The sequence below is a fragment of the Phodopus roborovskii genome, unplaced genomic scaffold (assembly GCF_943737965.1).
Source record: "Phodopus roborovskii unplaced genomic scaffold, PHOROB, whole genome shotgun sequence".
NCBI classification, from domain to species: Eukaryota; Metazoa; Chordata; class Mammalia; order Rodentia; family Cricetidae; genus Phodopus; species Phodopus roborovskii.
The window spans coordinates 572897-592762 of record NW_026125554.1 but is presented as its reverse complement, the minus strand read 5'-3'; the positions used below and the strand labels follow the sequence as shown (position 1 = coordinate 592762).

The window sequence follows — 19866 nt, the reverse complement described above, 5'->3', positions numbered from 1 at the left end:
AGAAGGTGGACTCCTGAGCTGGGTTGCCTTCCAGAACTGCTGGGGCTGGGGCCTGGCTGGGTTGAGGGACTTAGGGCCTTTGCAATGGCAGCCTGCATTCCAGTACATGCTGGAACCTGAGGTATGAACTGGGTTCTAGAGGCCCAGTGGGCTCCAGAACCAAGCCACTGTCCTGTGTCCAGCTGAGGGGCACTGCTGGCTCCAGCTGTCATTGGATGCTGCTTTTGGGAACCTGTACCAGGTCTGCCCCCAGAACTAGACAGGGATCTGGAGCTGGGCTCCTTCTCGGCCCTAGGCGGTAGCTGAGATCCTCCATGGCTGGCCCTACCTGCGTGGGCTGCAGAGCTGGGCCAGGCGTGCGAGTCCGTCTGGGTCCCGGAGTTGGACTGTGCCCTGGAGCCCACATGACCTCTTCTGGAGGAAGAGGGCTGCATGCCTGGCGACATCCTGGAACTGGAACTTGCTTCAGAGGTGGAGGGCATTTGGGAGTGGGGCCCAACTGTCATAGCAGGCTGGCTTCCATCCCCTGGCTGGGCCTCGGAATCAGACTCATCACTGGAGGCAGCCTGGGGTGCAGGGCACTGGAAGGCACTAGGAGGCAGGGCTGGGGAGCAGGGCTGGGGTCTGAGTCTGGACCCCACAGCAGTGTGGCTCTGGCTGCCTGCTTGGGACAGAGGTCTGGATGATTGCTGGCTAGTGGAGCTGGCTTGGGGTCTGTCAGCCAGTGGCTTGGAGGACCTTGCCTGGGGTCCCAAGGTAGCTGGTTCTCCAGAGCAGCTCCAAATGTCTCGAAAGGGCTGGGCCACAGTGGTGGTTATTTCATAGCTGGGCTGGGTCTTAGAACCCAACTGGGATTCAGAAATGGGATTGTGTTCTGAGCCCAGCTGGGTCTTAACTTTTGTTTGGGTTCTGGAGTGTGGCTGCAGGGCAGGACTGGAGGCTGGCTGAGGGTCAGCCATGATCTGGGCTGTAGCATCAGGTTTGGACCCTGGGTCTGACTGGGCTCTAGAGCCGGGCTTCTTATCCAAATGGGTCTGAGTTCTAGAACAGAGCCCACCCCCAGAGCCTTTCTGTGTTCTAGACACAGGCTTGGTCTCAGAATGGAATTTGACCTGAGGGCTGCCCTGAGTGCTAGGTCTGGGTTTGGTTTCCAGTCTGGTATGGCCTTCAGAACTGCCCTTGGCTCTAGAAGGAGGTCTAGAAGCAGAACCAGCTTGGGTTCTAGGGCTGAGCTGGAGTTCAGATTCAAGGTGAGTTCTAGAACAGGGCTCAGCTGCAGGGCTGTGCTGGGTTCCAGAGCCAGGCTGTGTCCCAGGACTAGACCGGGTTCTACAGCCTGGTTGGATCTCAGAGACAACCTGTGTTCCAGAACCTGGCTGGGATTCTGGCTTGGTCTCAGAGCTGACCTGGGTGCTAGAACTGGGCTGTGCCTGTGGGTGGGCCTGTGCTACAGAACTGGACTCTATTCTAGAACTGGGTAGGGTCTCAAGTTTGGTTCTAGAGCTGGACTGGGCCTCAGGCCTGAACTGGGTTCCAGAACCCAGCTGGGTTTCCAGCTGCATCTCAGAACTGATCTGGGTGCTAGAGCTGGACTGGGCCTCAGACCTCACCTGAGTTACAGAACTAGGCCTGGTTTTAGAGCCAGGGTGGGCCTTGGAATGGGCCTGGGTTCTAGAGCCAGGCCGGGTCTGGGGGCTGTCCTGGGTTCTGGAGCGGCGCTGTGGCAGGGGGCTGGGCACGGGGCTGCGGACTCCTGCACATGCTAGCCACAGGCGTCGTGGGCCTCTCCGATGGCTGCCCACACCTCCACCACGAACTCGTCCGGGAAAGCGAACTCGCCCAGAACAGCGTCCAGGCCGCGAGCGAAGGCTTGGGCTCCCGCCGAGCTCCGCGCAGTCTCCACCACTGCGGCTGCTACGGGATCGGACAGACAGACACACACACAGATGAGCAGCCGGACAGAGAGACGGGATAGACAGTGACCTGGCAGACAGACGCACGGACAGGACCGCCCGCACCGGGGACCCCGCGCTTACCCGCGCCGCTTACCCAGCTCGGGGTCCCGGATGCCCATGTAGCTCTCCAGCAAGTCATCCACCCTGCGTGCTGCCGCAGCCTCCAAGTCGCTGGGCTGCGGACAGGAGAGTGGCCGGGTGAGTGAAGGGCGGAAGGCCCCGCCCCCAGGATTGATAAACCTTTAGTGGTTGCTTGAGGCAAGGGTGACCCGACCCTAAGGATTGACAGGTTAGTTAGTGGTAGCTAGGGGTGAAGTCCTCCCAATGGATAGACAGCTAACGGGGAGGGGCCTGATGACCCAGCTCCCAGGAGTGATAGCAAACCGGTGGTGTTAGCTGCTGCTCTGAGGCCCCTGAAGCAAATCAAGTGTCATTAAAAAGAGGTGAGAGGCAGAGGAGGTCTGGGAGGGAGAGGGAGAGGCGATGAGGAAGTGAGGGAATGATAGGGGCACTGAAATACACTTGACACTCTCGTGTGAAAAAAATCTCACAAGGACACCCATTATCTACTACAATTAAATCACAGAATTACAACTCTCTAGGTGCTCTGTGTGAGAGACTTCGGTTCAACTCCTAGAACCCTCATAAAGGTAGAGGGGAGAACCAGCTCCCTAAGTGACTTACCTACACACACACACACACACACACACACACACACACACAGCACACTCACATATACACACATACACACACCTACACACACCCACCACACACACACACATACACACCTACACACACACACACACTACATAGGCAAAATGTAATAAAGTAATAAAGAATGCAATTTTAAAAAGTAAAGTTAGCCAGGTAGTGGTGGCACACACCTTTAATCCCAGCACTCAAGAGGCAGAGGCAGGCAGATCTCTGAGTTCAAGGCCAGCCTGGTTTAGAAAGTGATTTCCAGAACAGTCTGGGTTACACATAGAAACCCTATCTTAAAAAACAAAATAAATAAATAAATAAATAAAGTTGGGAAGAAAAGAAGACACATATACTAATCTTTGACCTCCTCACACAAGTACAAAAAAAAAAAAAAAAAAAAAAAAAAAGAAAAGAAAAGAAAAGAACCAGTACTAATGAGTTGGGGGTCACATTGGTCCCTCCTGCCTCTCTGGTCAGGAACAGGTGGCACCCTGGGACCCTGTGGTCTGGAACCATCCTCCAACTGCACCCATAGCATGAACTGGGAAACAGAGACTTTCAGGACAGGGTCTTCATCTTTTGGACACAAGGTCCTGGTATGAAGCTCATGCTGGCCTTGAGCTGTGACCCTCCCATCACAGCCTCCGGAGTACTGAGTCCCGGGCCAGGCTACCACCAGCATTCTGAGCTCCAGAAGAAGGTGTGACTTGTGGCTCTGCTTCAGTATTGCAACTCCAGGTTTGGGATTCCTAATGGAGCCTGAACTCACTCACCACTTCCTCCACAGTGGCAGTGCCCCCAGAGCGCAGCCGAAGCGTCTCCCTCCCGCTGCTCACTTTGGCTTCCACAGAACACTTGCTGCTCTTGCTCCTCTGGCCAATCATATCTGGAGGGACAAACATGTCTGTTTTGTGTGAACTGTTTTTTGTTTGTTCTTTTTTGCAAACAGGGTCTTACTCTGTAGCCCAAGCTGACCTCGAACTCAAGGTTTGATGCCTCAGTCTCCTGAGGACTGTTGAAAGACTAGGGAGCTGGAGGCATGTCAGGGTGGAGTCCTGCCTAGAATCCCCCAGTGCATATTATTCTTTCCCTGAGAGACCCTGAGTAATACCTAGGGACATTTGTGGCTGTCCCATTTTGAGGAGCTCCTGACAAGGAGTGAGTGTTGACCAAAGACACTGCTCAGCACCCTCAAGAGTCTGGGACACTACAGGGAAAGCACCTCAGAACAGTGCTCAGGTATCTCCAAGTTTGAAAAAATTTTGTGGAAGCTACCCTCTCATCTCAGCATCTGCACACTGCACGAACTGGGCCAGGCCAAAGAGTTCTAGGTCGTCCTTGGCTACATATTGAATCTGAGGGTAGCCTGGGCTATGAGACTGTTTCAGAAAAGCCTTTCCTGCCTCTCGCTGCCCTGGGGCAAGCCTGGGGCCCGGCCATTCTCACCGAAGGCTCTCCGGGGCTGCACCAGGCGCAGGGTGAAGGGCTGGGACTTGGGCAGCTCCCGCAGCATTTTGGCTACCTCATAGTGCCGGCAGCCCACAATGGAGTGGTCATTGATGGCCTCGATGCTGTCCCCGACACACACTGCCTCGATCCTGTTGATGATGCTGCCTTCCTTGATTCTCTGTGGGGAATCAATCACTTGTAGGGCCGCCCGGGCTGTCTTCCCTGGGATCCCAGACCACCCAGGCCATCACATATACCCACAGGCACCTTGATGAAAGCATATCCTGCCCCGTTGTCTGTGATGGTCAGTCCTAGAGCATCCTCTGTTTTAGTGACCTCCACCTCTTTGGTCTCTCCACGCACGTGTGCAAAGATGAAGTCTTCCAGCCCGATCTGTCCCCCGAGCAACTTCTGCATGTCTACTTTGTGACTATTGAGGGTGCAGAATAGGATCTGTCCCAACAAGAGAGGGACCCAGAATCAATCATGGAAGGGCCAACCTGTGCATACCCTTCTGTAGTAGACTTGGCACTGTGGGTGACCCCTGGAGGCCAGAGACACCTAGGCCCCACATGGGACAGCTGTGGTCCCCTGTAAACAAGGGGGCAGGCCTGACTGTGGGTATGGTGCCTGTCTGTCATCCCAGCATTCTGGAGGCTGAGGCAGGAGGATGACTCAGAGTCTCAGATTCCCCAAAATAAAAAAGTCGGAGCATCCCAGCTTACCAATGTAACCCCAGAAGCTGAGGAGCTGTGGCAAAGGGTTGCCGCAAACTAGAAGCCAGTTTGGATTACATACAGAGCGAGTTCTAGGCCAACCTGGGCTACAAAGTGAGATCTTATCCTAATTAATCAAGCACAGGAATGGGAGCAGGCAAGATGACTGCCAGACTGACACCTGCTGGCTTTCCAAGACCTATATGGTAAAAGGGAAGAGTTGCTCCCACAAGCTGTCCCCAAACCTCCACTGTGTGCTCTGGTACCCCCACATATGACAAAAATGAAAATATACTAAGTAGTGGCCCACACCTCTAATCCAGCACTCGGGAGGCAGAGGCAGGCAGGTCTCTGAGTTCGAGGCCAGCTTGGTCTACAGACTGAGATCCAGGGCATCCAGGGCTACATGGTGAAATCCTGTCTCAGAAAAACAAAATTAGAAGGAGGAGGAGGAAGAGGAGGAGGGGGAGGAGGAGGAGGAGGAGGAGGAGGAGGAAAAGAAGAAGAAGAAGAAGAAGAAGAAAAGAAACAACAAAAATAAAAGAGAAATGTAATACAAATAATTAAATCCAAGAAATTAAAAGTGGTATTTTTTGAGACAGGTCTCAAGTATCCCAGGCTGACCTTGTAGTTTACTGTGTAACTGAGGATGACTGACCTTTGAACTCCCAACACCCCTACCTCCACCTTCCCAGCACTGGGATAACGGGCCTTACAACACTACCCCTGGTTTATCCTGTGTGGGGATGTAACTTGACTTTTTGAGCACTCTATCCACTGAGCCACAAGCACTATACCCAGTGCGCTGATTCCCACCCATCAGCCACCCCGGCGTCCTGAAGCCTGGGTCCGGTCCTCGGCTATGTGGGGACCCCACTCCTACGGTCTCGTTCGATTTTTCGCATGGCGTGCACACGGGAGCCCGAGTGGGGTCCGGGGTCCGCCCTCACCTCTGTGGGCGCTATCCCGAAGGCCTCGGCGATCTTGGCGTAGAGCTCGCGGACATTGGTGAAGCCCTCGATCCTGCCCGTGGGGCTGCCGTGCGCCAGCTGCGTTCGGAACACCAGGCGTGGGCGCGGGCGGGCGGGGGTCTCAGTGGCCCCGGGCTCGCGGGGCGCAGCGCTGTCCATGGCGCGCAGGGTCCGCCACGTCCTGCGCCTCCCGTCCCTGGCCGGTGACAGCTGAGCGGGGCGTAAGCGAATCCGGGAACATGATACGCCCGGGGCAAGGTGAAACCAGCGGCACAGCTCCCCCGGGACCCATGAACAACAGGGGGAGGCCCCCGAGCTCCGGGTGCTGTGCGCAGTCCTGGTGTCCCAGGGAGCCCCGCTTCGCCCCCTCCCCCGTGCTCGTGAGGCCCACCGCCATCCCTGCAGCCCCGGCATCCTGCCTGTCCACTCCCGCGTCCCTCCATTCTTCCCTCTACTCAGCCATGCTAGTCTCCCTCCTCACCCTGCCCCAGGGCCTTGCCCAAGCTGCGACCTCCTCTGGGGCTAAGTCCCTGGAGCTTCCAGTGAGTTCTTGCTCACCTGTTTATCCTCCCAAAGACCACCTGCTGCCTGAACCTACCTACTACCTACTAATTTCTCCCCTAATAAGGTTTTTTTTTTTTTTTTTGGAGAAAGGGTCTCTCCCACTGTAGTCCAGGCTGGTATGGAAATCACTATGTAGCCAAGGATGACCCGGAACACCTCCAAATCCTCCTGTTTCAGCCTCCCCAGTGCTGGGATAGAGACCCAGGTATGTGGAGTAGTAGAACTGAGCCAGGTGAGTAGATGCCTGGGGCTATGTGAGTCTCCTAGATTCCCACAACAGTGCCACAAGGAGGTGGTTTAAAAGAAAACAGAGAGAGAGAGAGAGAGAGAGAGGTGTCTAGGGATGGAGACACCATTTGCCACAGGGCACAGGGAGGGTGGAGGTAGGAGGATCAGGAGTTTCAGGAGTTTAAGGTCATCCTTGGCTACACAGTGAGTACCAGGCTAGCCTGGGCTACATGACACCTTGTCATGAAACAAAACTCAAAATGAATTAATTCTCCCTCAGTTCTTTTGTCTGTCTGCTTTTTGAGACAGGGTTTCTCTGTGTAGCCCTGACTGTCCTGGGACTCAGTATGTAGAACAGGGTGGCCTGGAACTCCTGATCCTGCTGCCTCCGCCTCCTGAGTGCTGCCAGACTTTCTACTGAGCCTCAGTGACCACCCCACCTTCTTGTATTACAGGTCTCACTATGTAGCCCAGGCTGGCCTAGAACTCAACAGGGGTCTGCCTGCCTCTGCCTCCCAAGTGCTGGGATTCAAGGTGTGCCCACCGCCCTGGTTCTCTCGTTCCCTTGTTCGTAAGTGGAGGTCTGGCAACACTGTCCCCCTCCTCCCATGCCCTGGGAGGCCTTCCTGACTCTGGCAGTCTGTCCTTGGCCTGTTGTTCAGTCTCCACAACAGAGTCCTAGGTCTGTGTCAACGTTCCTTTTCTCGAAAGAACTCTCTATTGGCACAGTGCCCACTCTGCCCCAACATGACCTCATCAGAGTTAATTACACACACCAGCACCCTAATTCCTAATAAGGTCATGCCTGGAGGTTCTGGGGTAAGGGCTGGAACACGGGTAGAGGGGATACAATTCTTCAGCACTGAATATGTGTGTCAAATTGTGCAAGTTTTAAAAGGTATCCTGTCTCATTAATTAAACAGAGTGCCCTGGCAGGACTCTTTCACATATGAGCCAGAGGTATCTGAGACAAAGTTATCTGCCATCCAACAGCGAAGTAGTTGAAATGGATGGTCTAACAGGAAGCAGGCACAGGCTGGCCTCAACCAGAGTGACTCACCACAGCCTGGGGCACATGAACAGTCCAGGGACACACTGGAGTATTACTCAACCATGAAGAGGGCATGCCCTACAGTATTCCGACAGGCTTCTGGTGCTCAGTGAGCAAACCAGACATAAAAAGCTACACAGTGTAACCTCTGTGACAGAAAATGTCCAGGTGAATCTAAACACTGGATGTGGTGATGGGTGCAGGAGGCTGCAGTCCCGGCAGAGTAAAGGATCATGAAGTGAGGGCTTCTTCTGAGGAATGTTCTGTAACTAGACAGAGCTTACAGCTGGAAGACTCAGTGAAATTCACTGTTTTCTACAGGCTAAAACAGATTCCTGACGAGATGGGCTGGACTGGGTTGGATGAACAGAGTGGCCAGCCCAACCCTACCCGCAGACCCACAGAGGACCCTCAGGAGGGACTAGTCGATTGGAGACCTCAGCCCCACTCTGTCTTAGTTTTCCCACCTGGTGTTAGGGTGGTGAAGGATCTGAGACCCTCTACCAGAAGTAGGAGGGCAGGCGGGGCCACCGAAGCTGAAGAACCATGGTGATAGAGCTGAGTCCACTCCCCCAAAGCTGCAAAAATTAACTTGAGTGCAAACCCCACTTATTTTATTTAACACTTATTCAAAAGTTCGGATTGAGTGATGGAAGGCACTGGGCAGGGGGATTGTACTGCAGCCTCCCCTGGCTGCGCCATGTCACCCAGTGCCTATGCATTGAGTTCCGGGTCCCGTAGTGAGCACCCTGGGGTCATGCTCTGCACCAGGAGTGTGTCCAAGTCGAGTGACTGACTCCTCTGTTCCTCTCCCACTGTTGTGTGACCCTTCCTGCAAGGGAGGTAGGTCTCGGGTTCTGTGACCTGGGAGCTTAGGGTTCCAAGCTAAAGGGATGCGGTTGAGATTTCATGGGAGGGGTAGTATCTGGAGACCCCAAGGTGCAGCACCGGGTGTGGCCCCATCGGGACCCCCAGCTTTCTCCTGGGTGGGTGGAGAGGGCCATCTCCCGTTCTAGAGGCCTGTTTGTTACAGGTGCTCGCTGTGGGATACAAGGGAGACAGTGAGGCAGAGAGCCGTGCATTCCCTACACCCCGCCCCACTCAGCCCACCCCCGCACCTGGCCACCCGCGCCAGGATCTCCTTGACACGTGTGATCAGCCTCTCATGCTGAGCGGGGTCGCGCTCGATGGCTCCGTGCAGCCGTGCCATGTAGAAGTCCAGCGTCCCGAGAGTAGGCGTCTCTCCGGTGCCTGCGGGTCAGAGGGTCGGTGAGGGCGAGCACTGTCTTGGTAAAGGATGGGGCGGACCCGAACGCACAGAGAAAGCGGGTTCTGCGGGCGGGACATTGGGACAGATGCTGTGGGTGGAGCAAGTGCTGGGCGTGGCCAGAGAAATTGACGTGCGGAGCCCCAAAAGAAGCCTAGCTCTGTGGGCGGGGTCTGCACGCGGCGGATGGGCGGACCCTGGGCTGTGTAGGGGGGGTCGCGCACCGGGCACCGGAAGCGAGGCGAAGCTGGAGGTGAGCGCCTGCCTCACAGCCTGTAGTTGCTGCTGCAGCGCTAGCGTGCGCCGCTCCTCCAGCGCCAGCTCCTGCTCCAGACGCTCACGCGCGCAGCTCATACTCTGCGTGTGGCGCTGCAGCACCGCATTCTGCTCCTCGAAGGCCACGTTCATCTTCCGCAGACGCCGCAACTCCGCCTCGCGTGCTAGGAGACGGGAGTCAGAGCTCAGGGCTGCCCCGGGGACTACCACGCTGTCCCGGAGGGCGCGCTATACCCACTCCATTACTGACCTAACCTCTCCATCTCTGGCGCCATTCCCTTCCATCCCTGGCCTCACCTCTGACCCCATCCCTCCCATCTCTGGCCCCATTGCCCCCTCCAGCCCTTAACTCCATTAGCCCTGATCCTATCCTCCTTCCAGCCCTGGCCCCAACTCCCTCACCCGAGCCCATCCCCCCATTCCTGGCCCCATCCCTGCTCCAGTCCTGATCCTGTCTCCACTTCCTCCAACAAGGCACTAGTACCTGCCAAAAATCTCACCTTTGTTTTGGTCCAAAAACTCTTCAGTGAAGATGGGGACATCAAAGGTGGAAAAGCCATCACAGTCCACACCCTGGACATGGCAATGAGTTTAGTGGGGACCCACTTCTCTGGTACCTGGGAGGGTCTCCTGGGCCACTCTTCTTGGCAGTGCAGCCTGCTTTTATTTTTATTTTTTCATTTGTGTCTATGTATGCCATATGCATGCAGTGCCCATCGTGGCCAGAAGAGAGCAGCAGACACCCCAGAGCTGGCTGTGAACAGCCATGTGGGTGCTCCAAATTGAACACTAGGCTTCTGCAGAGCTGCAGGTGCTCTTAACCCTGAGCCACACCGGGCTGAAGCCAGGGTTTCCTACATACCAAACAAGCACTCTATGTATAGATTTACTCTTGTGGTTGGCTGTTTTCCTGTCATGTTTATGGTTCTTTTGTTTTTTGAGACAGGGTCTCTCTGTAGCCCTGGCTGTCCTGGAACTCAGAGATCATTTGCCTCTGCCTACTCATGCTGGGATTAAAGGTGTGTGCCACCACCCACCAATGGGCTCGTGTTTTGACACAGGGTCTTACTCTGTTTCAGGCTGGCTTCAACCCTGCCACAATCCTCCTACCATAAGCTGCCAAGTGGTAAGAGCAGAGGCATGAGCCACCACCATACCCACCTCAGCAACAGCCAAACACAGGAAAGGCTGAAGCTCAGTGTATGGAGCACTCACCCAGCACAAAGCTCTGGGATGCACCACTTTGCCTGTCATCCCTGAACTGGAAGAACTGAGCCAGAAAGATTGGGAGTTCAAGGCCATCCTCAGCCACACAGTTTAAAGCTAGCCTGAGCTGCATGAAGTGAAAAAAAAAAAAAAAAAAAAAAACTTCAATCTTCAATTGATGTGTGTGTGTGTTGATGGGTCACAATTTCACCACTAAGCCACACCCCACCCCAGGGTTGCTGCACCCTCACAGTGATCTTGCCTCTGACAATGACGCTCATCTTGACTAGAAGCGGTCATGCTCACTTCCTCCTCTGAACATGGTCCTCACTAGCTTGAAACATCTATGTCTTCTCTCCATACTTCTGGCCAGAGAGACCCTTACCTTGTGCCCATTCAGAAGTGTGTTCATGAGCCCAGTGCCGGAGTCCTCTGGTGGGAAGGGAGGAGGGTGGATCAGCCAGGATTCCAGGAAGCCTCCCATCCTCTCAGGTAGGCCTGTCCCCTCCCAAGCCAGGGTCAAGATCTGTGACCCTGTCCTGATCCGAGGTAAACCTGTGTGCTTGTGCCTGTTGGGTTTGGAGGGTGTTGTGCTGGGCTCCTCATCACAGGCCCAAGTCCTACTCACCTTTTTTAATTTTGTTTTCTTGGATCTTCTCCGTACAGACCTTATAGGCCTCCGACTGCTGGTATGCCCACAGCTCCTTCAAGTACTGCTGTTTCTCCTTCTCTGCCTCATCCAGGTACCGCTGGAGGGGGACAGCACCCACAAAGTAGGGCCATCCCAGAGGAAGGCAGGCAGCCAGGGCCAGGACTCTGCCTCCCCTGCACCGAGCCATCTGTAGCTGCCTCCTTCCCTCTCTTCCTCAAACTCAGAGTCTAACCAATGTCTGGCATTTTCTCCTCCACTCTTTCTGCCCCCTGAGCTTCCATGTACAATAGGTGATGGCTGGTGTGTGGCTCGTGTTATGTTTCTTTAAATTTATGTGGCTTGCATGTATCACTCTCCTCCACCTTGTTCTCTGAGGCCGGGTCTCTCACTGAACCTAAAGCTTACCCATGAGGCATGCCGGGAGCCCTGGGACCCTCCTGTCTATGTCTCCCATCTCCTCCCGTCCCCACCTGCTTCTCTGCTGGCTGCAGCTTGCTCCACTCGGCGCCCAGCATCTTGGTGATCTCCGGAAAGGGCAGGTCCGGGTGGCGAGTGCGAATTTGCTCCCGCCGCTCATTCAGAAAGCGAACATAGCCCGTGACAGGGGCCTTGGGCCCATTGGGGAGAATCTTCTTTCTCTTCTTGCCTTTGGGCCAGCCTCTCTTCTTCACTGGCTGCAACAGGGGGTTGTGTCCTTGGGAGGAGCCCTGGGTCATGTGGGCGTGGCCCTAGGCCGTGTGGGCGGGGTCTAGCTCAGGGATAGGGCTGCAAGTCAAGGGTCAGAACTCTGCAGAGGCAAAAGAAGGGGTGCTGGGCCAAGACTGAGCCTGCCAGGGGTGTAGCGGAAGCCACTGAAGGATAGGCTAGGACGTGGCCTTTAGCTAGGCAGTGGGTGTGATGATGACAAATCAGGGACGAGGCTTTCAGGCGGTGACTCACCTCCTCCTCTTGGGACCCCTTCTCTCCCACACGGGGACCCTCGCTGCGCTCCTGTTTGACAGTCACTACGAAGGCCCCGTGCTGGCCCGGGGTCTTGCCTCCAGCAGGCCTTGGGGACATGGGAAACCAGGATCATTCCCCATGTCAGAAGCATTCCCTCGTATCTCATCTTCACCTTATGGTTGAAGATCACAGAAAACCCGGGAAAGGGGGGGAGTGGGGACCCAACGTCATAACAGACCATGTAGGAATTAGTCTTAGGATTTCCAGCTGGGGACAGACGGTGTGGGCCGTCCTAGAACCTGGGAGCAGGGTGAGGTAGGAGACCATAGGGTGCCCTAGCAATTCTGGGGGGAGTACAGACAGACCCTAGAGACAAAAGTTTCCAAATAGTGACAGGACATGGCCAGAGGTCCCAGGAGGGGATAAGGTAGACAGGGCAGGGACAACACGGCACCAGGGGTTCCTAAAACGGGTACCCAGGGTAACAACAGAGCATGCTCAAATGTACAGGAGGGTGGGAACAGGGCCTGTCCAGGGGTACCCCAGGGTGGGGGAAAGTGCATGTCCAGGAGTACTTTGAGTTGAGACATGCCATATCTGGGGTACCCTGAGTTGGGGATAGGGCATATCTAGAGTTACGTGGGAGTGGGGAAAGGGCATTTCCAGGAATACCCACCCGGGGGTGGGGACGGGGTATGTCCATGGGTTTGAGGGGTACAGGCAGGGGGTACCCAGGGTGTCTACAGGTACCCAAGGATGGGGACAGTGCATGTCCAGGGGTACCCATGGAGGGGACAGGCTGGGGGAGGCGCACTCACGCGGTGGCCCCGCCTGGCTGCCGGGGGCCGTGGGACATGGCCTTTCTGGGCGGGACCTGGAACGGAGGCCGGCAGAGGTCAGGGGTCCTGCCCGCCACCCCGATGGGAACTCCAGGCCGGTGCCCAAGACTCCCCGGTAGTGGAGGGGGATCCCGGGGCGGGCAGGTCCTCTGGCGAGATGCCCCGAGATCCTTTGTTGGGAGATCGAGTCCGGAGGCCGCGCCCCGCGCCCCGCAGCCCCCGCCCCACGCAGGCCCCGACTTCCCGGCTCTTTTCACCTCCGAAAAAACTTTGCCGGGACCTGGGATGCGGCGACGCTCCAACCAAGCGCCCGCGGCCGCCCCTCCCATATGCTAATGAAGGCAGAACAAGCGCTCCAATTGGCCAATAGCTCCACGAGGGGGCGAGGTCATGCAGATTATCTCGGCGCGCCCGACGGTGATTGGCTAAAAAGCTGCGGAGCCGCGTGGGAGGTGCGTCGGACAGGTTGCGGGCGGGTGCGTCAAGTTCGGCTGCGCTCGGACGCGCTCGGGACCAATCGGAGGCGATTGGCTGCTAGCTATGGGGCGGAGCTTCTTAAAGGGCCAGTAGACCCTATTCTGACAAGGGAGCTCGGGTGTGGAGATGAGTACTAGAGTCCTCCTCAGGGGAAATGTTCTTAGTATGTTTCCGAGGAAGGAGTTAAGTTCCAAAGACGCAGCCTTCTGCAGTAGGGAAAGGTGCACTTTTTCTTATTACGTTGAAAAAAAAATAAGGCTGGTGAGATGGCACAGCACTTGAAGAAGCCTGCCATCTAGTGGACAACATGAGTTTGGAACTAACAAGGTGGAAAGTTCGAATGGGAGAGGGAGCAAATAAATAAAATAATAAGGGGGAGAGATGGCTCACTGGTTAAGAGTAGTACAGACTGCTCTTCCAGAGGACCTGAATTCAATTCCCAGTAACCACATGGCAGCTCACAACTGTTTGTAACTCCAGTTTCAGAGGTTCTGATGCCCTCACATAGACATACGTTCAGACAAAACATTAATGCCCATAAAATAAGATGAATAAATTGTTCTTAAAAAAGCGTACACTTTTAAGCTCAGAACTTGGGAGACAGAGGCAGGCGGATCTCTGAGTTCGAGGCCACCCTGGTCTACAGATCGAGTTCCAGGACAGTCAGCGCTACACAGAGAAAGAACCAACTCCCTCAAGTTGTCCTCTGAGCTCCACCTTATGCTGTGATGTGTGCAACCCTGCCTCACACAATAAAACAAATGATCCAATGCTTTATAAAAAGAGACTGGGGAGATGGTCTTGTATTCCCTGACCTTAGGTCACTGATTTTTCCTTCCCTTTGATTTTACTCTCTGAATGAAAGTACATTAAACCATAGCAGGACTAACAGGCTGGAAGGCTACTCAACAGACGCCTAGATCTGGGATAGAGGCTGCATTGGGAGCATTTCCAGAAACAGCATTTTAAAGGAAGGTAGGCTGATGAGATGACTCAGCTTGTAAAGGGGCTTGCAGAGGAGGAATCCAAGAATTTTTATTTGATTAGAAAAGACAAAGGATGTTATATATCTCGGTTGCCAAATGTGATTTTTCACTCTAGTCTTCTGTAACTTCCACAAACACAAACTGAAGAGGATTGGAGAGTGGGTTCTGTGGCTCAGAGTGCCGATTTCTCTTGCAGAGGACTAGGGTTAGATTCCCAGCACCACTTTTCTGCTAAAAAGACATCTGTAACTCCAGTCCCAGAGTTATCTCTCTTTTGACCTTCCTGGACATGAGGCAAGAACATATGGAAAAAATACTGGTAAACACACACACACAAAAAGGTCAATCTTAAACACACACACACACACACACACACACACACACACACACACACAAAACCAGCACTCGGGAGGCAGAGGCAGGAGGGACCTATGAATTTGAGGCCAGCCTGGTTTACAGAGAGTTCCAGGACAGGCTCTAAAACAATACAGAGAAACCCTGTCTGGAAAAACAGTAGCAGCAGCAGCAGCAACAAAACAAAAACAACAAACAAAAACCCAGAAAGGCCTGAAGTTTTTTTAAAAACATAAATCATGCCAGGTAGTGGTGGCACACAACTTTAATCTCAGCACTAGGAAGATAGAGGCAAGCAGATCTCTGTAAGTTCGAGGCCAGCCTGGTCTACAGAATGAGTTCCTGGACAGCCTCCAAAGCTACACAGAGAAACCTGTCTGGGGGGGGGGAAGAAAAGAAAAGCATAAATCACATACTGCTTTTCCAGTTTGATACCCCATATTCGCACGGAGGGCTGGGGGCGTGGTCAGAGTGGAGCCCTGTCCAGAATTCCACAATGATGAGCTGGGGTGAGGTTAGGGCATTTACACCATGTGCTGGGGTCTTGAACCACAAATCCTGTGATGGGTTAACTTCAGACTAATCCCAGTGCAGGTGACTCATTAGACACATGGTGATTATGTCATGTTTCTATGGGACCACACAGATGTGCACAGATGCAGGCATGTGTTTATACTTCTGCCTTAATGGCAGGTGCGAGTGACTCCTTCAGACTCACAGGTTGGAGAATTCTGAGTCCCTCTCCCCCACCAAGGGGAAAGCAGTTCAGAATGTACGTCTTAAAACAAGGTTGAGCTTGACCAACTTTGAGCTTCCTGTGACAGTGGTGGTATGCATTGCTTGGAGACACTGGAAGGCAGCTGTGAGGTCAGAACACAGACAGGGTAGAGGCAGGCTTCTACCAGAGGAGACCCCTGGGCTCAGGATCAGGAAGGGAGGAGGGAGACTGGACATCACCCTGCACAGAGCTTTCAGCCTTCAGAGCTGGTGTGAGCTTGATTTCAATGGAGGCTCCTGTCTTCAACCCCAGCTCTCTGGAGTGTATGTGTGTGGGATCTCTGTGAGTTCCAGTCCAGCCTGTGACAATAGTGAGAACCTCTCAAAAATAATTACAAAATAAGTAAAAGATAACTCAGACTCAGGTGTGAGTCTATAGTGTTTCTAAGTCACCTGTGAAGCACAGAGGTCATCAGCTGTGGGTATGGGGAGCTGTTCCGTCCTTCATTCTCAATAACAGATGTGTCCGAATGTCTGTTCTACATTTTCTATTTTTGTTTTTGTTGGGAATGAAACTCAGGACCTTGCTGAGACTAAGCAGGCTTTCTACCCATAAGCCATGCACCCAGCCCCTCACTGGGGGATTCCAGGGGGTCTGAGCCATACCCAGACCTCTCTTTCCTGTTGCTTTTAAACTTAAACCTTTTTAAGACAGTGCCTCACTGTGTAGACCTGGCTGTCCTGGAACTCACTGAGATCCACTTGCTTCAAAAGGTGATGGAATTACTGGTGTACTTCCGCTCTTTTTTTTTTTTTTTAAATTTGATTCCAGGTCACTAAATTACTCGGTGTAGTGGGAATCTAGAAGTCATTGTATCTGAGGTAAACATTAGAATGTTACAGTTGTTTCTCACTGGGTAACAGGTGAATGTATGTGTTTGTTGAAGGTACCTAGACTTAGAAGAAATCATGATAGAGAACTGTGGTTGTTTTCTATGACTTTTTGTTTGTTTGTTTTTCGGGATAGGGTTTTTCTGTGTAGCTTTGGAACCTGCTCTGGAACTCACACTATAGACCAGGCTGGCCTTGAACTCAGAGATCCACCTGCCTCTGCCTCCTGAGTGCTGGGGTTAAAGGAATATACAACCATTACCTGGCCTTTTCTATGATTTATTGAGTTTTTCTGAGGAGATTTTCCATGTGTTGTATGACTGTGGTCACAGGACTATCCAGGCACACTTTGGAGGTCTTTAATGATTGGGTATTGCACACAGTACACAACAATAGGAATTTCTTGTGTCCCAAACACAACCTTTGTGTACAACCAATAAATATGTTTCTGAACAGAGGTCCGAGATGCAGTTCACAGAAACTGTTCCTTTCTGATGCCAGAGAGCCTAAAAGTACATTCTGGAGCAACCGTCTCTGTTTGACCAACCCATATAACACAAATCCCTGACGACCTGGGCTGACACTGAGCTTGCATCCTCCTGTGCCCCCCTCCCCCCGTTAAACTCCGCCCCCCAGGCAGAGTTTCTCTATATTGTTTTGGAGGCTGTCCTGGAACTTCCTCTGTAGACCAGGCTGGCCTCGAACTCACAGAGATCTGCCTACCTCTGCCTCCTGAGTGCTGGGGTTAAAGGTGTACACCACCAATGCCTGGCTTCCTGTTAAACTCTTAATGTGAGGCCTGGGGACAGAGCTCTTTGCAAGCTGAAGGCCCTAGGTTCCAGCCCTACTAGTTTATTAAACCAAACAAATAATGGCTTCTTAAAACCTGGAAGAGGGCTACACCAATCACAGCACTTGGGAGGCAGAGGCAAACAGCTTGGTCTACTGAGTGAGTTCTAGGATAGCCAGAGCTACATAGGGAAACCCTGTCTCAAAAAACCAAAAGTAACTAAATGAATAAACCAAAACTAAATAAACATGTTGCCAGACCAAGACTCCAGCACGTTTTTTTTTTTTAAACTTTTTATTTAACTTTATATGTGCTTTGGTGTTTTTGCCATAGGTTTCAGGTCCCCTGGAACTAGAGTTCCAGACACTTGTGAGCTGCCATGTGTGTGCTGGGAATTGAACCCAGGTTCTCCGGAAGAGCAGCTGGTGCTCTTAACCACTGAGTCATCTCTCCAGCCTCCAGCCCCCAGCCGCCAGCACTTTGGCACACTAGTCTGCTCTCTTCCTTGTTGAACACCGAGGGAAACTGAGACCTGTTGGCTTGCCCTGACATCTATCCTTCTCTTCCAGGCATCCTCCGATCTCAGAATATTATTCTCAGACTCAGAAATCCCCTGCACCGCCGCCGGTAAGCAGTGGACCTCACTGCATCAAAGCTGCTTCCCCCAAACCCCAAGGCTGGACTCCAGCCACCAGGATATCTGATGCCCGGTGGATAGATGGAAGCGTGGGCTTGGCGTCCAGGGCTGCCGGACGCTGGAGGGACATCAAAGGCTGTCAGGATCTGTTTGGACTCCTAGCCCATGTGCCCCACCCTGAGGGTCCAGGCAATGAGTCCTTCCTGTTAACCTTCCTGTTAACTGGTCTTTTTTGACCTTTGCCCGATTCCAAAGCCTTTCCATTCATGACGAATTTAGAAGAAACCCATTCCCCCTCCTCTGTTGGGCTCTTTATCTAGCATTGTCTCCGCTGGGTGGAGATCCCACATCCTGGGGGTAGTCCAGCTTTGATCCTGTCTGGCCCAGAAGGCCCTGCTCTCAAACCTGCCACAGCGCTCCAATGTCCTCACTGTGACTCAGTTTTCAACATGCCCCTGGACCAGTTTCCTGATGGTATCTCCAACCGGGAAGGAACAAGGGAGGAGGTGGGATGGAGAGTTGGGACCAGGAAATCTGAGCTGAATTCAAAATACCAAGAAACCCAGAGACACCCTCCCCCATTGCCGCTGATTCAGCTCCAGGAGGCTGTAGGAGATGAGTGCATTGACCCAGGCCAGTCATCCCAGCACTTGATGGAGGGGCAGGAGGGGCAGAAGGCCAAGGTCTGTCTTGGTTATGAAGAGAGTTATAGGCCAGCCTGAGGCCGGTGCCAGGGCTCAGTAGGTAGAGTTGTCCCAGCTTAAGCCTTGGGTTCTGTCTCCAGCACCTGGTAGCTAAGGCCTTCTTTCATCCCAGCATTCAGGAGGCCAGAAGTTCCTGGGATACAGAGGGAGTCTGAGGCCAATGGCCAACCTGGGTTACTGCAGGAGACCTTGTCAGCAAATAGAGGCCTCTAGGATGTCTGAGGACTGGGTTAATGAAAAGGACAGGAATAGAAATTAAAACCCAGGTATCAGCAGTTAAACAGTCACTCAACGTTCAGTCCTAGTTGTCTGTGTCCAGGTTCCTGCACTCCAGCCAGTGACCACATCTGTGAAGTTTGGGTCAAGCACTGAGAATTACATGCCAACCTGAGGTGGACATTCTCTGAGAGAGGCTGGCCAGTGGAGTGAAAAAAGTCACCCTATTGCTGGCTCCCTATCTTTCCATCCCCTCAGGCCAAGAGCTATAGAGCTGCCTGTTATCTGCTGTCCAGCCCAGGCCAGGTCACCTCCCCAGAGGAACACCCCCTCCTGCCTCCACCTCTCTAGAACTGGAATGGAAGGCTTTATTTATCTATTTATTTGAGACAGGGTTTGTCTGTGTAGCCCCTGATGTCTTGGAACTCACTCTCTAGACCAGGCTGGCCTCAAACTCACAGATCCACCTGCCTCTGTCTCTGCCTCTGCCTCTGGAGTGCTGGAATTAAAATAGTGGCCATGATGTCTTTGGTCACTTTTGACATATATTGTTGGGAGCATGGAGGCTCTTAGGCAAAGAAGGGAGCAGTCTCATTTGGGACTGGGGGTTCACAACCAGGCTGTATATCTCTAAATGCCCCTAGAGAAAGGCTCTGTATGGTAATGGAGACACATCCCAGCATCAGGAGCTGAGGTCCAGGCCAGACTGGGCTATGTGTGAGACCCTTCCTTTAAAAATAAAACAGGTGTTGGGGCTGTAGTTCAATGGGTGGGGTGGTTTTCAGCCTGAGCTCCACACAAACCCTAAGAGAAGAGACTGTGCACGCTGGCTCTGAGGTCAAGGTCAGCCTCAGTTACATAGCCAAGCTTGAGGCCAGCCTGGGGGAAGGAAAAAAAGGAATAAAATGTCAAGAGGAGGCAATGGAAGACACTTGTCCCACTGACGTGTGGTGTGGGCCTGGAGTGTGGGGGTCCCTGAGTCACCACAGAGGCCTGGCTTCCCTTTTCTTCGAGTGTGTTTCTCAGAACCACCCAGTACGTAGGAGGGAAACCCTGGCATCTGGCACGTGGGGTGCCTGGCACCAGCAGCCCTCATTAAAGCCTAGCCGGTGTTACAACTTTCCACCCAGCTATTATCTATAATTAATAATTAATTAGTACTAATATGTCTCCCAAGCGCCTCACTGTGATTCTCTGGAGGTTTATGGGATCACCCACTTGTGTTCTCATTCTGATCCTTTCAGCAGGGAACCCTGGTCTCCAGCTGCAAACTGGC

The 19866-nt window shown here is 53.3% G+C and overlaps 2 protein-coding genes across 2 annotated transcripts; both read right to left on the bottom strand.

The window, feature by feature from the left end:
• Positions 1-1762: 1762 nt before the first annotated feature.
• Positions 1763-6061, bottom strand: Gipc3 (GIPC PDZ domain containing family member 3). The gene is made up of 6 exons (XM_051177325.1): positions 5773-6061; positions 4374-4559; positions 4104-4284; positions 3431-3543; positions 2050-2131; positions 1763-1914 (listed from the first exon to the last, which is right to left on the bottom strand). The coding sequence occupies exons 1-6, from the start codon at positions 5950-5952 to the stop codon at positions 1763-1765; spliced, it is 894 nt and encodes a 297-aa protein (XP_051033282.1). The 5' UTR covers positions 5953-6061.
• A 2192-nt stretch (positions 6062-8253) lies between these two features.
• Hmg20b (high mobility group 20B) lies at positions 8254-13133 on the bottom strand. Its single transcript, XM_051177306.1, has 10 exons — positions 13076-13133; positions 12798-12853; positions 11977-12085; positions 11508-11711; positions 11014-11134; positions 10771-10817; positions 9680-9752; positions 9128-9343; positions 8755-8887; positions 8254-8676 (listed from the first exon to the last, which is right to left on the bottom strand). Exons 2-10 carry the CDS (start codon positions 12833-12835, stop codon positions 8664-8666), a joined length of 954 nt encoding a protein of 317 aa, XP_051033263.1. The 5' UTR covers positions 12836-12853; positions 13076-13133; the 3' UTR covers positions 8254-8663.
• Positions 13134-19866: the final 6733 nt, after the last annotated feature.